The following is a 17,791-nucleotide window of genomic DNA, read 5'->3' on the forward strand; positions in this document are numbered from 1 at the left end:
TGCTCCCTTTCTCGGGACTTTCTTGATTATTTATCTACATTCTCACACTCGCAACGAGAACCAGCGTCCATCTTCCGACCGCACCACACCCCTGCACACACTGCAGTTGAGCTGCTGACGACGGGGTGTGTGAGATTGGAGTGATGGTGGGAAGATGTTAAAATGATATTCGTCACATGTAAATTTAACCTAACCGTGAAAGCCCACAAATGAAATCGAGAGACCGCGTATAGAACCAGAGAAATTAAAAATTATTAACATGTTGCATTTTTCTGATAAATAATATACAGAAGGGGATTAGTTTATTATCGTAATTTGGTTAGTGTTTTGCCCCTTTCGACAAAAACACCAATCCAATAATTACACCAACCCAAAACTAAAATAAATAAAGAGAGATCAACAAGTGCGTGAATACAACAATTATACATACAGAACATAATTATTTACTCTTTTTTATACAAAGAAAGGCATTACAAAAAATATGTGAAACATGAATAAAATATAACTTGAAATAAAAACTACAAAAAAAATCGAAATAACGCAGCCAGTTTGATTGAGCTCTTGCGAACATCCGAAAAGAGGTAAACCAACCCCGCTCGGTGCAGCGCCTCTTTACATTTATTTTGATTTCAGCTAACATCTAACCACACATACGCACATATGTACAAAGGGACTTAGACTTAAGACTTAGATAAATTATATAAATACCCTTAAAGACATCCAATTATAAATTATTTTTAGTTTTATGTATTATATCTACACGTTCAGCGGAACTCGAAAAATAGGTGCTGGTCGCCCAATCATCGTTCGGTTCGGTGCAGGCTATGTGTTTGGGTGTGTTCGCAGTGAAACCTGTTACGTTGTCATATGATTATACATGTGTACATATTTATCATTAGTTTTTTGCGGAGGGAGGGTTCGGGAGACAGTCATAGTTTGACACTACTTTTGTGCCGTGCTCGTTGCCAAAGTGGTGCAGAGCTGTGTCGGGGTGGCAGCAATGGCTCCGCCGGATGTGCCCTGCGGGGACGGCGTGCGATCTATGAATTCAATGCTGTCACTCTCTTTGCAGGCGGAGCACCTTGAGCTTCTAGATGGTGAATTCGTGACAGCTGGCGCGTGCGCCGTGGTGGGAGTGGGGATCGTGGGATTTGCTGCATGGCTAATAGACGTGGAAGTGGACGAAGCGGGCCTCTCTTGTATGGGGGCCAAGCTGTTGACTATAGAGTTGGCCATGGCCAACTCGAGCTCACGCTGCCAGTCGTTCTCTTTCTGTTCCATGTTCCTTCGCTTGAGCTCTTTGTAGCGATTGTATACGATGAACTCTTTGACGAGCACGGTCTCGGGATCGCTGTCTCGTTGCGCTGACCGCTGTTTTGCTAGACGCTTCTTTTTTTTGTGCAACGGCCGCGTCTCCACAATCATCTCCTCCAGTTCCAGGCAGGGGTCGCAGTTCAGGTGGTCTTCGGGCGGCTTGAAGATGGGCTTTATTTTCTTCTCGAGCACCTGCTGAAAATCAATGTTCCTCAGCAACGGGGTCTGATGCAGCTCCTGCTGGGTGCTGACCCTGCCGCCGGGATACGTGGAGAGCAGCTGCAAGAAAGTTAAGGTGGGTCTGATACGACAATCACCGGAATGGCGCACGCAGGCAACATACCTTTTGCAGCAGATCAATGAAGTTGCTGCTCCAATAGCGGGGATAGTGCACTGGTGTGTTCAGGATGTTCTTGATATCCGCCAGGGGCGTGTTCGAGTGCACCACAAAAGGGCGGACGTTTCTTCGCATCTCGTAGGCCACAACGCCCAGGGACCACCAGTCCACTGGGTAGCTATAGCCAGCTGTAATTCAATTGAAACAATCAGGAAGCAGTCAATTATCGCCACCTCCATTTCATCTCGAGCTGCTGCTCAGGGCTCTTCCTGAATTAATTCACTTCACTCACCCACTTCGTCCAGGGCGCACAAAAACACCTCTGGCGCCATGTACGGCTTCGTCCCCGACATGCTGCAGGCCATCGCATCTTTCTGCAGCCTTGTCGCAATATTAAAATCAGTCAAATGAGCGTGTCCTGGAATTAATATCTCGTCAGTGGGTGCGGGACTTTCCTTATGCATGCAAGTGGCTCCTTTAAGTGGGCACAGCAGTGTGTGGTAATCTAATTGCGTTGGATTTTCTGTTCCATGAATTCATGCATAGTGTATACGTACTCGTCCTATTTCTTACTTTTCCCTTACCACCCGTGGCTACACACTGTCTTTGCAATACCAATTTTGTGAATGAAAATTGAAAAGTGAATGAAATTCATTCGAGAATCTTAATTCGAACAAGATTGGTGCACTTGCAACTGGATCTATTAGATATTCTAAGGCAACCATCCATTATTCCTTATCTAGATAAAATGAAGAAAACAATTTCCCTTCGCTGATTCTGTGTTATTTGAATGAGTAAGTGTCAAATCCAATATCTAGCATAAGCATAATCTTGCCATGAACATCTCGTTAGATCGCCTAAATATCATTAAATATACTTCCAGTCCGCCTGACGGCGTGATGTCTGATAGCCCTGCTCAGTTAGTGAATGAATAATTTTTACCGTCTCCGGAGGAGCTTCTGTGGCCGTACAGTGGCTGGTTTCTGGCTCAGAGCTTTCCGTATAAAATTAATACATATTTTATCACGAACTCAATTACATTATTTTGAATTATGGACGCGGATTGCCTGGCTGTTGTCTCAGAAAATGAAAGCGCAAAACTTTCACGACCCACGTTCAACCTGTTATCCGCATACTCACCGCCATCATCCAATAGAATATTATCTGGCTTGATGTCTCTATGGACCACCCGTTGTGTCTGCAGGTACTCCAGCGCACTACCAAGTTCGCAAACTAATAAGGCCACACTCTGCTCGGAAAATTCAACCTGAAAGAAGAACAGACAGGAGTAGGAGTGGGTGTGGGAGAGGGAGAGGGAGAGGCATTGGCAATGGGAGAATATATGGGTAGATTCTGAAACTGAAAGCTGAGAGTTGTCGTGTGCGGACTTACCCGGTTCTGTAAGTGATATCTCAAATCGCCACCAGTCAACAGGTCACATACCATGAATAAGTCCTCCTCGTCTGAGAATGGGGATGTTGGTGTATTTTGGTGTGTGCCAGAAGGATGAAAGATATATGAGTTTAAATGTCAGAGTCTCGGGCATCAAAGGAAATGCGCAGAGTTTTTTTATACCCGGTACTCGAAGAGTAAATAGGGTATATTGTATTTGTGGGGAATAACGGTTGTATGTAACGCACAGAAGGAAGCGTTTCCGACCCCATAAAGTATATATATTCTTGATCAGCATCAATAGCCGAGTCGATAGAGCCATGTCTGTCTGTCCGTCTGTCCGTCCGTCCGTCCGTCTTGTTTGTCGGCTAGTTCTCAGAGACCATAAAAGCTAGAGCCACCAAATTTTGGCTCCGGACTGCTGTATGCTCACACTAAAACTAGTGTATTTCAAAAATGAGCAATGCAAAAGGGCGAAAACCTCCCAAACAATTTTGAAGATAAAAGAAAACTAAAAACGCCATTCTGTAGGAAAAGGCCATATCTATCAGATCACCAAATTGGGATCCGATCGGATCATTATTATAGCCACAATGGAGAAATTAATTTCCAGTGGCTAAACCCACCCTGTCCGCAGCTTTTGTTGTTCTTTTTACATTCTCTCATTCACACTCTGCTTCTGCTTCACTCGGCCTCTGCCTCTGCCCTCCCCCTGCCGATTCCTCTTCCGACTTTTAACCCACCCCGTCCCGCAGCTTATATATGTTTTTTTTTGTGTGCGGGCGCTGCCTCTGCCGCGAGTTTGCAGTGTGTGGGTCTAGGGAAGGGCGGCGAGCTTAAGGAGCGTGTTGGCGTGAGTAGTGTTGTTGATGTAGATGACAGATGAAGAAAAAATGTAAAATTTGACAAATAACCGCTAAGGTGCAGATGTTGTACTAAGTGTGCCGGGTAAAAAAGTTGTGACGCGCAAGAAGCGTCTCACACGTCCCTTCTCGTTTGCATTTTGATTGGCAATCAGCCACAGCAACAGCAACGGCAAATGGAGTGGCTCCAAGAACAGAGCTCATTTGCATTCGCGTACTTACGACGGCGTTTGCTGGCTCTGTCTGCGCTCTGTGCGCACTTACCCTGAAACGAGAACCATAAATTGACTAGAAACGGATGCTCCAATGAGGATAGCAGCTCAACCTCCTTGATGACACCGCCAAGCGCTCCACGCATTTCGCAGGCGTTGCGACTCACATACTTCATGGCATAAAGAATGCCACTGTCACGCTTCTGCACTATGCAGACCTGCGAATGTTGGATTGTTCGTCTCGTAAAGCGGCAGAGGATAACACCTGTGCGCACCCAAGTTGGGCAGCTGCTCTTACCTTGCCAAAACTTCCCTTGCCGATGGCACGAAGTATTTGGAAGTGGTCAAAATTAACTGGAAATGAAAGAGATATTTAATGAGTAGATTGAAAACACTTTATTGATATTGAACAGTTCGCACCCCCGAAATTCTAACTAAGAGTCTGGCATTTAATGGAGCTGGCAGTCTCATGGCGTCCCATCATTAGATCCTACCGTTCGTTAGGGTACCTCGGCATGGTCTGCCTCAGCTGATGTAGTAGTCGTGGGCACAGGAAGAACGGAGGCAGAACATCGACCTCCAAAAGCAGCAGCTTGGGAAAGCTGTGCTCGACAAGCACCTCGAAATGCTCCCTGGCCAGGTAGTAGAGCCTCAGCTGGTTCAGCTGCGCACGGCCATTGTTCAGAAGGAAGTCGAAGTCGTCCTTTTGCAGCGGCACCTCCAGCAGGTTGAGCTCTATCTTGGTCAGCTGCATGCGCCAGATGCGCCCCAGGAGTGCTCGACACCGCTCGCAGCTCTGGAGCATGGCCAGCTGGTCAGGCAGAGCAAGGCATTTCAATATTTTCACCAGGCACAGTTCGTCAATTCGCCACAGCTCCATGCCCCCCGTCCTCGGCCACTCGGTTAGGTCCGTGAGCGCTTTCGATTTCAAAACGTTGTCCAATCAAGGCCGGGCTACTAGGTTGTGAGATTTGGTTTCAGTCGCCCTCTAAGCTAATTTATTGTATGTGCCCCCATCCCCATCCCCACTCACCGTCATCGTCGGCGAGCAGACTCGCGTCTGCTCTGCTCGATGTATTGGCCCCCATCGCTGCTACATCAATGGGTCTCAGTCTCCCCAACCAGAGAATCCGCCTCTGGCTGTTGAATTCCAATTGATTCGGTTGTGGCCCGTCCCTGCGGTGTTCCTTGTCCGTGCTAGCGGCCTCTGGCTGCAGGTGTGGATGCGGAGGGGTGTGCACTATCAGCGGAGTATGGGTGTGTTCTGTTTGTGGACTCTGCTATCTGCACTCGCACTTGTGGACACTGCTGCAAGCTCGATCCGACTGAAACGTTAGACAGAGTGGGGATGAGTGGAAATGGAATAAATAGTCCGGCATGTGTAGCTCCATTTTTGTTGTGGATCTACGGCGCCATCCAAGAAATGAATAAAGTTTTGATTGTGCCTCTATAGGCATTTTAGTGCTGGTGAAGCCGATAGACATGCCGATTAATTAGCTAGCATTACGTGCTCATCTCTAGCACTCCCATTTTAAAAAGATCAAGTACAAGTGGACGATGACTTATAGTCCAGATTACTAGGCTTGATGCCATTAGAGCTGGCTGAGCAAGGATCAAACTTCTCCAACCAGATATCGGTAAACAAACAAAAATTCAGTCGGAAAGTGCCGCTCAGCTGAATACAACACAACCGATCCATATATCTACATAACATACATATTAGTGGACGCCATTGGTAAGAGCTCGCCATGAACTGCGTCGACTCTATTAACATATTGGCGAAGGGAAGCGACTTCCAACCCATTATCTCGGTGCGGGAGAGGGAGTTAGTTCTGAACCTGCGGGACCTGGTGGCGGTGCGTTTCGAGCAGGCTATTAAAAACATTTTGCTGGTCTTTGGTGGTCAGGTGCTACGCGATGCTGGCACTATGGACACCGTTGGCATCACATCTGGAGTTACTGTGCATGTGGTGTGCTTTCGGGGTAACATTGTACACACCTCACCACCATCGGAAACTGTTGACGTTTCTACGTCGATACCGTCGATGTCCATCGACTGCTTGGCCAATATTACAAATTCGAATCGCCTCAAGATGCTGGTAAAGCGGAATGTGCGCATGAAAGTCATTCAGCTGGCCTAATGTCCGGCTAAGCAGGAGTATGATCGCATCGGACTTGATTTGTTAGTAAGGCGTATGAAGCTCTTCCCTGGTGGGCCCCAGCTTCTGGCCCTTCTCGGCAAAATGCGCACATACACACACACACACACACACACAGTAACAAACTCACAATATCGGCACACAATTTCGTTTAAGACCTACATGTGTTAAATTATAAAATTAAATAAAATGTCCCAAAACGACGATTCTCTGTGGCTGAATGCCTGCAACTGTTCGATCTCCCGAAACCTCTTCGACGACCAGTGGACGAATTGTACTTCGCTGGTGGAAAAAGAGCGAAGAATGATTGTACATATTTATAAACAAATGGATTTAACGACTGGTTTTTGTGTAACGGTAGCAAATGGTATCAGCTGATTTATCAGGTATTAGTTTTTAGATGTACATTTTGAAGATGACAAAAATTTATAAACCCTATTTTGTATTGAAATTTTTGTCGCTGCCGTGAATCGGAATAGTAGATACTCAATTAAACTTACATACATGCACGTCTTCAAAGTATTACATTGCCAAATCAAGATCCAAATAACATAGATCCACTGCAACCTATATTGTCGGATCACTTGATAGATCTCCATAGTTTTATTGATTAGAGAACTGTTTTATTTTCGGCCACGTAGTGATGTCTGCCGCTGATAGTTCGTGAACATTTTTCCCTTCCCACAGTATGTGTTTAAAAAGCTTGATTGTATTCTTCTGATTATTTTACAAAAAGTGGTGGAAATTGAAATATGCAAGTCGCCTCGACATTTAGTTTAATCCGAAGTTTGAATAGTTTCGAAATAATATATTTAGTAATACGCAGAACTCGAAGAGTAAATAGGCTATACTCTATTTGTGGTCGAAAAATGTAACACACTGAAGAACGTTTCCGACCCTATAAAATATATATATTCTTGATCAGTATCAATAGCCGAGTCGATATAGCTATGTCTGTCTGTCCGTCCTGATTAGCGCGTGGTACTCAAAAACAATAAGAGATAGAGCAACCAAGTTTTGCATCCAGACTTCTGTAATATCAGACTGTTTCAAGTGAATCTCAAAATTTCGCCCCACCCAAACAAACAGCGAAAATGTCCCACAGCCACAATTTAAAGATAAGAGAAAATGATGTAAATAAGATATGTACGTATGTATGTACATACATATGTATACACTGGCTGAGTACCAGGTATAAAAGTTGTGACTACTCGTTTGTATTATAGAGTGTTTTTTACCAATGGTGCATAAACAACCTCAAAGGATGCTACGCTGCGCTTAACTAGAATCAGTGTTTTTCTGTGATTGATTGAAGCAAGTTTTTCGTCTTTGGGTGGCTTCTGTTTGTCCCACTCCTTCTTCGAGACGTCTCTGCGTTCAGCCTCTGACAGTTCTTATCGTGTCTCTTCTATGAAGGGGTGCCGTTTCCCCGTCGTCATTGGAAACGTATTATTTTACGCCGTTCACCACCAACCACAAGTATGCAGGCCTTCAAAAAAGTATACGCATGTACATACATATGTATGTACATAAACATATATATGTATGTATGAATTAGCCTATGGTTTCCATCATTGAAACGGTCCTACCAGAATACAGGAAAGGAATGATCTCTTCAGATATATTGAGATGTTCGTCATGCTGGATAAATCGCAGTGATTTAAGTGAATGTGTGGCTATCTATAGTCATCCGTTTGCAAGTATCAATTTACTTTGCGTAATATTATGTTTGGAATGGTCCTTGAATTGTTCAGCGTAAGAAGTTGAATGGAAACTCCCCGTCCATTTCACAGAATACAAAAATAACGAGAAGGATCGTATGAGACGCATCTTACGCGTCACAACTTTTATACCCGGTACTCAGTTAGTGTACCTGTACCATATTGTTATACCCGGTACTCGAAGAGTAAAGAAGGAAACGTTTCCGAACAGGCCTGACCCCATAAAGTATATATATATTCTTGATCAGCATCAATAGCCTAGTCGATAGAGCCATGTCTGTCTGTCCACCCGTCCGTTGTTAAGCGCCTGGATCTCAGAGACTATAAAAGCTAGAACCACCAAATTTTGCATCCAGTATTCTGTATGCTCACACTGTTACAAGTGTGTTTCAAACATGAGCTACGCCCCCTTCCGACCCCGCTAAACGGTTAAACCTCCCAAAGCTACAATTTTAGAGATAATAGAAAACTAAACGCCAATCCGTGGGGAAGGACCATATCTATCAGATCACTAAATTGGGATATGATTGGATCATTCTTATAGCCAGAATGAAGAAATTTTCACCCACCCCGTCCCGCTAAGGAACAGATGGTACCGGGTATAAAAGTTGTGATGCGTAAGAAGCGTCTCACACTTCCCTTCTGGTTTCATATTATTATCTTCACACTCTGCTTCTGCAGTGTGCGGCCTCTGCCTCTGCCGTGGATCTGTATTGTGCGGCTCTAGGGGAGTGGGCCGAGCGAAAATAGCGTGTTGGCGTGAGAAGTTATGTATGTAGATGCAGACGACAGGTGTAGAAAAAATGTCAAATGTAAGACTCGAAGAAAAAAAACAATATGAGACAGGACTTTGACTGAGTACCGTGTATAAAAGTTGTGACGCGTAACTTGCGTCTCACACGTCCCTTCTCGCTAGTTTTCTTTTATCTTCAAAATTGTAGCTTTGGGAGGTTTTCTCCCTTTTAGGGGGGGGGGGGGGGGGGGTAATGGGGCCGGGCTCATTTATGAAATACGCTTGTAACAGTGTGAGCATACAGAAGTCTGGATGCAAAATTTGGTGGCCTCAGCTCTTATAGTCTCTGAGTACTAGGCGCTGATCAGGATGGACAGACGGACATGGCTTAATCGACTCGGCGATTGATGCTGATTAAGAATATATATACTTTATGGGGTCGGAAACGTTTCCTTCTGTGCGTTACATACAACCGTTATTCGCACAAATACAATATACCCTATTTACTCTTCGAGTACCGGGTATAAAAATTATGATTTATGTTTCCTTATTTCCAGACTGGTGGAGCGAGTGTAGGAAAAGGGCATCCGACACCATTAGGTATTTAACTTAATGGGGCGAAGAGCATTTGAGCGCGCTTTTGGCGACGGAAACAATGGAATAAAGTTGGTGGGAAAAATTGTCCCACGGGTGCCGACTGAGCTAACGAAATTGCTTCAAAGTCTAGCTGCTTCATTAAATGCTAAAGGGGAGAGGGAATGGCCTCCGGTTGCGGGATGCAGGCGCTTTGGTTGTCCTTATCGCTAATGTAGCGAAACATTCGTCCGTTTTGCATGCTCATTTTTGCATTTAAATATTTTATGAATTCGAAAAAGCCATGGATTGGCGCCAGCACTAGGAGTGAGATCAGCAACCCAGACTGTCCTTTGATGTGATTGCTTGGAAAAGAACACCAGCCTGCATTATATCCCTGAGCCATGCGTCACCTTCAAATCCTTAGTGGTAGTGGAAAAGTGAGCGAACGACGTGTTTTTTTCCTCTCTCTTTTTCTTTTGCCGTCAATGTTAGTACATATACGTGTGCTCCTGGTCGTGTTGGCCTGTTCCTATTAAAATTGACGTGGGCTTAGGCTCTGGTTGCTTTTATTTAAATTATAAGTTCTTTATTGAGTTACGTGCGCAACAAATTTGTCAACTTTGCTGTGGTTTGTGGCCAGCCTCAGTTGCGGTAGCAGCCAGGGAGTGCCCCACATTATCCTCTTTGCTTAATATCAATATTCCAGCGCATAAACCATTTGCCGGTAGAATATCCTCAGACATTTTCTTCATTCGCTCCAGTCAATAGCATTTATTCGCATTAAAAGTCAGCACCAACGAACTAGCTCTAGATTGTCGCTTTATGGTCATCATCAGGGAATAACATAACCATGGTGATGGTGGAATGCAAATCCTTTCGTTTCTCGATTCACTCGCGTGTGGCTGTGCCAAGAGAGAGGCAGTGTCAAGGGACGCCCAACGGTCTACAGAGCACTCATAAAGCGGATTTCGGCTTTTATGAAGGCAGGGGCTGGATAAGACCCTACGGGATCTCACGGGAAACGAAGTTGACACGACAAAGGGATTGCCAGGGCAAAGGGTGAAAGAGTGGAGTTCCATTTTGGGTTTCAATTCACGTGGCTCTTTGCGGTCGGGACTGAGCCTAAAACTGAAGCGATAAAGACGTTGGTGCTCAGCCTTTTTTTTCTTTGCCCGTCCTTCTGTAGTCTCCGGCGAGTGACTCATTGTCGCCAGCCCAGCCGGCCTGGTTTTACGCCACACTGGTTGCCAAAAATAATTGACTGAACTTTAGTCTGTTCAGCTTGGGGCTTCTTTTTCAATTATCGATTATACATAATTTACAATCGCCAGATTCGAGCGCACCGAAATGGGTCACGTGGCTGGGGTGCTCGGAGCAGCCATTGGTTAAAGGGGCATGCACTTATTAAATGGTGCTGCGCCAAAGGCAAACACCCCATAAAAAACGAAACTCGATCTGAGAGGACTCTGGGCTGTTTGCACTAGGACAGTCGCGACGCAAGCGGTGTCCCATCAAATGTCGAGCCCTTGGGCGCCAAATAGACAGCAGAATCAATCAAAATGTCGAGTCACGAAGTTCCTGTTTGGTTCTCTGCATATTACATTAGAAGAGCTCCATTTAATGCCAACACTCAAAATATGTTCGTTAAGGAACGGGGCTCAAAAAAATGGCGCCGAATCTGAGCTGAGCCAATCATTAGAAGCCGAGCCAAAGACAAAAGCAAACACCGGTAAATCAGCTCTGAAAATTTGCATTGTTACGTGCGTTTTCCCTTTTCTATCCTGTTATTGTCCTCTGACCGCTAATGGGATTAAGACCCTTACAATGAAAATCTGAAAAAGCAATCAGCGGTGGCTGCTGCTTGCAGACTTATGTTTTAATTCCTAACTCGAGTCGCAGAAAAACTCCAAACTGTGCGCTCCGAAGTAAACGAAGCTCCAAATGCGCATTAATTCCTGGCGTGCGTCAGGCTCTGTGCCTGCAACAATGGGTCTGTCCTTTCCTCCAGGTGACGTCTCTTCCGGGAGCTCCTTAAAAGGATTACAAGTGTTGACAAAAGTGAGCGAGAGTGAGAGGGAATACCGCCAGACACATGTTTCCCACGACCTGCCCCCATCCCACCCACTACGACCGTCCGGACGCGTGTGTACGGATACAACTTTACGACGACGCCCCCACTATTCAGATTACTTAATCATAATTCATATGAGGATGTCTGGACAGTGGGAAAGTGTCAGAGCATGCCTCCATCACAGCACATTAACACAAAACCCGTAAGCCGTAAGCTTCCTTTCATTCCGGATAAGGGCCTCGTAAACGGCTGCATTTTATGATATTTGGTGATTACGAGGTCTCTGACCTCCATATGCCGTGTTTTTGTCGTTTTATTATTTGAAAATGTTATGCAAAATTTGTAAGAACAAAGTTACTTGCGTTTTAATATTTACGAGTTTACACGTTTACTCGTATGAAGGAATGGTATTTCTATAAGTGAAAGATTGAAAGACGCATTTCCTGACTGCTTCTGAATTATATCAAGTTATGGGTTTGGAAAATGTGGCTTGTGGCTCGAAATGGACAATTGTGTCTTCTTGCGGCTGGAAATTATGTGGATGTGAACTAATTACAAGTCTGTTCTGTGGGCACTGCCTTAACGGAATCAACCTGCTAGTCAGAATCTGAATGATGACATCATCGTCATAGCCAGATGAAAAATCTATAATTTGAAGCGACTCGGTGGGGCCGTGATACGCTGAGCGCTGTACACGTTTAATTTATGCCAGTTTTTCACTTCATGGCTTTTCGGGTAGAGGTTTCGATCACGAGCAGAGGTCAATATCAATAGTCGTGCTAGGATAAATCATAGATGGAAAATATATACAAGCATTGTGGTTTCAAAAGTAAACGCCACCCTCAGAGCTGACAACTAAATTCAATGCTGCGGTACAGACCCATCCGAAATGGGGTTCATTGACATCCCGAAGGGAAGGAGAAGGCCCGGCCCTTCCAGCCAGTTGGGAAGTCAGTAAATGGCAGAAAATGTCAGTACACAAGCAAACACGCTCCCCCCAATCGGTCACATCAAATTTACTTAAGTCAGCAGCGCATTTTGGAACTATTTGCTAGAGTATAGGGGAAGTGCTCCTTGAATTCCTAAGATGGGGTGTGGGGCTGTGGTACCACTTGGCACCTTTGAATTTATCGATTGAGATTGCTCACTGCCAAGAAGTTGGTCCCAAATCCTCCTCATAGATATGCATGCATGAATGATGATATATGACATACATATCTACATATATACATATGTACATACTATAGAAATGTGTATGTTCGGCTATTCAAATTGCACTCGCAACATTCTCCCTGTTGTTAATGGTCTAAAATGTCGGCTCATAACATGCCAAGACTTCTAGGACACGAACTTACACCCAAAAGGGGCACTGTACATACAAACTTATCTACATGTGTACTTATATATTTCGTTTGGGTAACTGCATTGGAAACAGCACATGGAAATTGTTTTTCTTGTTACTTTTAACTCCTGATGGATGTATGAATTGTATGTACATTTTTTAAAACACTAGCAGGCGGAAAGTCACCCGATTTTCAACATAAGCACTCAAACACACATTCGACTGTGGGTATGGATCGGCACCTTTACCGCTGTCATTCCCGTTACTCTCGCCGTTAGTATTACAGTTAGTGTTAGCATCGCCGTCGGCAAATCACATTCACGAACCGCCCCTCTGTGTCTCTGGCCGTGCCTTCGGAGTGAGCGGCGAACAACCGGTGGCCGCCATTACCGGAAAACAACAGAAGACGAAACACACAAAACAGTACAGAAAATGCTCGTAAATGGATGCACACATTGTTTACGGTTTCACGCGTACAGCGTTGCCGGACTGACGCACCAAGCGGACACAAGTGCGCAGACTCGCTGGAGCGCTAAGAGAGAGCGTGCAGCTCTTTTCGCAGGGAAATCTGTGGCGACTATTATGAATGAATGCCAATTAGCAAAACTTGGCTCTGGCTACACTTTATTATCGTGATTATTTTCGTTATGTTATGCTTTTGATTAGGAATGAGGTCCTTGCTACGGTGCTAGCAGCCGATAGGGACAGAGGGGCTTCAACCTAAACGCAAATTGATTGGTCCATACTTTACCGCCCAGAGCCAGAGCTCAACAGCTAGACACACGGCCACCCGTCGCTGTGACGCATAAGGATGAGGATGAGCCGGCACACGGCTGAAAAGTGGAGCACATGCTGGGTAGATTGTCTGTCTGTCTGTCATTTGTCTTCTAGTATAAATATTAAGGCGGGTAGGGTAACTCAATGCTCTTAGACCCGGTACTCGAAGAGTAGATAGGGTATATTGTATTTGTGCGGGAAAATGTAACACACAGAAGGAAGCGTTTCCGACCCCACAAAGTATATATATTTTTTATCAGTATCAATAGCCGAGTAGATATAGCCATGTCTGTCCGTCCGTCAGTCGCTCCGTCTTTTTGTCGGCTAGTTCTCAGAGAATATAAGAACTAAGGATGACTATATCTATCAGATCACCGAATTGGGATCAGATTGGATCATTAGTATAGCCAGAATGAAATTAATTTGCAGCTGCTCAACCCACTCCGCCCAGTAGTTTTTTTTACTTTTGCACATTTGCTCTCACTCTGCTCCGTGTAGTATGCGGCTCTAGGCGAGGTGCGAGCTAAAAAAGCGTATTGTCGTAGAAGTTATGTAGATGTAGAAAAAATTTAAAAATGTCAAATGTAAAATTCGAAAAAGAACTGAGTACCGGGTATAACAGTTGTGACGCGAAAGAAGCGTCTCACACGAACCTTCTCGTTTTTAAAGTGCCTACAAATAATATTCGCCTCAGACATCGTTTTTATTCTCTTCCGTAAAGTGAGCTTACACTTGTAGCTCTTCATGCGAGTACCAGAGGCACCTAAAGGACTTAAAGCTGTCCTCATGACGAGACCCTGTCCTTTGCCTCTGAAATACTTCATTTTTACTTCATATTTTCTTCAACTGTCATCTACATCAACAACACTACTCACACCTACACGCTCCTTTAGCTCGCAGCTCGGTCTTCCCTAGACCACTTCCCGCACAAAAAAAAAAACAAATATAAGCTGCGTGACGGGGTGGGTTAAAAGTCGGCAGAGTCAAAGGCAGAGGGACGGCAGAGGCAGGGGCCGAGTGAAGCAGAAGCAGAGTATGAATGAGAGAATGTGAAAAGAACAACAAAAGCTGCGGGACAGGGTGGGTTTAGCCACTGCAAATTAATTTCTTCATTCTGGCTATAATAATGATCCAATCAGATCCCAATTTGGCGATCTGACAGATATGGCCATTCCCTACGGAAGGGCGTTTTTAGTTTTCTTTTATCTTCTTGTAGATTTGGGAGGTTTTCGCCCTTTTTCGGGGGCGGAAGGGGGCGTGGCTCATTTTTGAAATACACTAGTTTCAGTGTGAGCATACAGCAGTCTGGATGCAAAATTTGGTGGCTCTAGTTCTTATAGTCTTTGAGAACTAGCCGACAAACAAGACGGACAGACGGACGGACGGACAGACGGGCAGACAGACATGGCTCTATCGAGTCGGCTATTGATGCTGATCAAGAATATATATACTTTATGGGGTCGGAAACGTTTCCTTCTGTGCGTTACATAAAACCGTTATTCGCACAAATACAATATACCCTATTTACTCTTCGAGTACCGGGTATAAAAATATACTTTTTTACAGCTACTATTACAGGTACTTTTGAAAGATGGGGTATGGCCAGAAAAGATACGGATACAAGGTTCAATATTGTGCTGCATGCTTTGAGGCGGAGGCAGCCCCTGCCAATCCTGTCACAGCATAAAATCGTTTCATATTTTATGTATTATTAAATGGGTATAAAGACCCTTTTGCCACCATCCCATTGCAAAATGTGTTCGATGCTCATGACATGCCGTGCCGTGCCGTGGTTTTTGGTCCCTCCGCCACCACTTGCTCCGAGAGCAAGTCCGTGTAATGCTTCATCGCGTTAAATGCGCCGGGCATTTTGCATTTATAACACTACCCGACACAATTTTCCCTCAAGAAAGCAAAAGAAAGAAAGTCGAGTGGCTGGGATCGCCAAGTCGCTGAGTCCTTGGTGTCCTTTGGCACTGACTCATAATCCAGCCAAATTTCACTTAGGGGGAGGCCGTTGAGGCGAGACAGCGTGTGGCGTGGTCTGGCATGGCGATGGTTTTAATAACGCTTCATAAGACCAAGTCGAGTGGCCTATACTACATGGAGATGCAAGAGCATGTAAAACATTTCCGTATAGATACAAGACATGCCGAGATTTAGTTATGCATGCATGACCCATCTGCCATTCCGGGGCGGCAGGAGTCTGTCAGAAGATCCAGAATATATAATTTGAGACAGTTCGTTCTCCTGAGTCGAGGAGGTTAAGGGTATACGAACGTACTTACTGTCCACCTATCTGTATCTGCACCTGGCTACCTGGAAATTATCTTCAATTCACATGGAGATGCTGCCTTGGATCTGCATAAATAAACTTTAAATCACAAGTTTCTATGCAGTGGCCACTGTTATAATCTTTGTATTTTTCCAGCTGTAATTCATAGCAAATTGTACTGAAATTGTTGTCATCTTCTTTCCTCTCACTGCGATGGTGGATGTTACGAAACCAAATGTTTTATTTTGGAATATTTTGACCCGGATAATAGTAATCCTGCCTCTTTGCTAGGTGATTCAACGAGAACAATGCAGTTTTCAGATAGTTTCCGCTTTTAAGGAAACTATTATTTTTTTGACCAACAGGACGAACCACTTCAACTTTTTTAAACAAAGTTTCTTTACTAACTATGTATAGATAGATGGTTTACATATGTACATATAGGTACATAATTAAAGCTTAGGTTACGGGTATGAGAGTGTCCGTATTCGTAGAAATGAAGACAAAGCTGGTAACAGCTTTATTCCCTGGACTTATGTCTGCCCTTGCTCGGTGGTGTAAAGTTTTGCCAACTGGGCTCATTGTGGCAGTTGCTCAGAGCTGGCCGTCGCTTAATTAGCGAACAAGCCATTAATTATACTTTTTGGTTCCATTCACACTCTATTATTGCATTGAAAACCTCTGTTTTTTTTTTCTCTGTCAAACTCAATTTCGTTACCCCGGCTACCGTTGTGTTTCTGCAGAGAATAAAATGTCAGAGCCAACCCGAACCCAACTCAACATAAAAAGCTCTGTGCATGCATTGGGTTGGCATCTCGCCCACATCCGCTCATCCGTATGGGATTATACATATATTTAATGGGATTTGGATGAAAATCCAATTAATGAATTTTCCCCAATGCGACTGTGACAGTCGCTGCGGTAATTACAATTCTGTCTCGCTATTGTATGCGCTTAAAACTATTTACATTTTTACTAAAACTACGAGTAGGAACGTGAGAAGCTTCGTACGCGTTATATGTACTTTTTATATCAGATACTTAGATATTGTAGGCGGCCCTTGGTGAATTAAGAAATAGGCACACACTCGGATTATCATTCAATAGTTTTTCTTTTTATTATTCTTTCTGTATCCGACCGGTCCGCACGGTTCTTCCCGCAATCCCGATTACTTAACCTATTGGTATCTATCGTATGTATCGGTATCGTGGACGATACCGACGCGCGCTTATTCAAAAGATATAATGCTTAAAACAAATAACCTGCTAAAATTCGGCCATCCTGACCGAAGTGCTCCTGAACTCCTAACCTTCTTGTTCGACTTATTTGTTACGGCTGAGTACATTTTAAACTTAGTGTTCTACGTTAATGCTTCACCATAATTTTCTTAGCTTTGTTCACCTGTCTTTTTCAAACCATGGTTTCATGTTCGCTACTGCCCATACTCCTTTGTACAGTTTCCTTGACTGTTGAAATCCCTCTACATCTTCTAAGATGTATCTATCATTTCTTAACACTTTTGTCACTCTATAAGGCCTTTCGAATTTTGGAATACGTTTTTTAGAAACTCCTAAAAGTGGCAAAGTTTTTAATCATGACTAGATCATTATAAGCGTAAACGTGTGGCTTTTTTCGTCTTGTGTTGGTTGTCTTCTTGTTGTAAGACTGAACTTTTTCTTGGCGGGTGATTGCATTTAACCTAATTACGTCAAAGTTTCTCGGATTCCTGTGATTGTTAAGTTCTTCCAGGCAGCCGCTTAGAGGATCAGACACTTCACCTCTTTGCGAGACTCCAAATAACATTCGGCGGGTGTTCGTTAATCGTCCTTTGTACTGTGTTGTTAAGAGCATGTTCAACTGTCTCCACTACTTTATCCCAATGTAGAACTTTATCTGGGTCGACTAACTTTGCGATCATGGGGCCTAAAGTTCTGTTTACTGTTTCTATTTGTCCGTTGGCTTGCGGCGATCCCGTTGCTATCTTTATGTGCTTAACATTGTTTTGTTCTAAAAATTCTC

At 44.2% G+C, this 17,791-nt stretch overlaps 2 protein-coding genes across 2 annotated transcripts; one reads left to right on the plus strand and one right to left on the minus strand.

The window, feature by feature from the left end:
• Window positions 1-23: 23 nt before the first annotated feature.
• LOC117590016 (serine/threonine-protein kinase 32A) lies at window positions 24-13,117 on the minus strand. Its single transcript, XM_034282302.1, is given in 10 exon segments — window positions 24-1,593; window positions 1,658-1,839; window positions 1,944-2,069; window positions 2,792-2,918; window positions 3,044-3,114; window positions 4,171-4,336; window positions 4,417-4,478; window positions 4,554-5,072; window positions 5,152-5,443; window positions 12,875-13,117. Coding segments are annotated over 8 exon segments (1,830 nt in total). The 5' UTR covers window positions 4,999-5,072; window positions 5,152-5,443; window positions 12,875-13,117; the 3' UTR covers window positions 24-942.
• Window positions 5,656-6,380, plus strand: LOC117590014 (ubiquilin-2). Its single transcript, XM_034282301.1, has one exon. The coding sequence runs from the start codon at window positions 5,867-5,869 to the stop codon at window positions 6,257-6,259; it is 393 nt and encodes a 130-aa protein (XP_034138192.1). The 5' UTR covers window positions 5,656-5,866; the 3' UTR covers window positions 6,260-6,380.
• Window positions 13,118-17,791: the final 4,674 nt, after the last annotated feature.

Source organism: Drosophila guanche, unplaced genomic scaffold (assembly GCF_900245975.1).
Source record: "Drosophila guanche unplaced genomic scaffold, DGUA_6, whole genome shotgun sequence".
NCBI classification, from domain to species: domain Eukaryota; kingdom Metazoa; phylum Arthropoda; class Insecta; order Diptera; family Drosophilidae; genus Drosophila; species Drosophila guanche.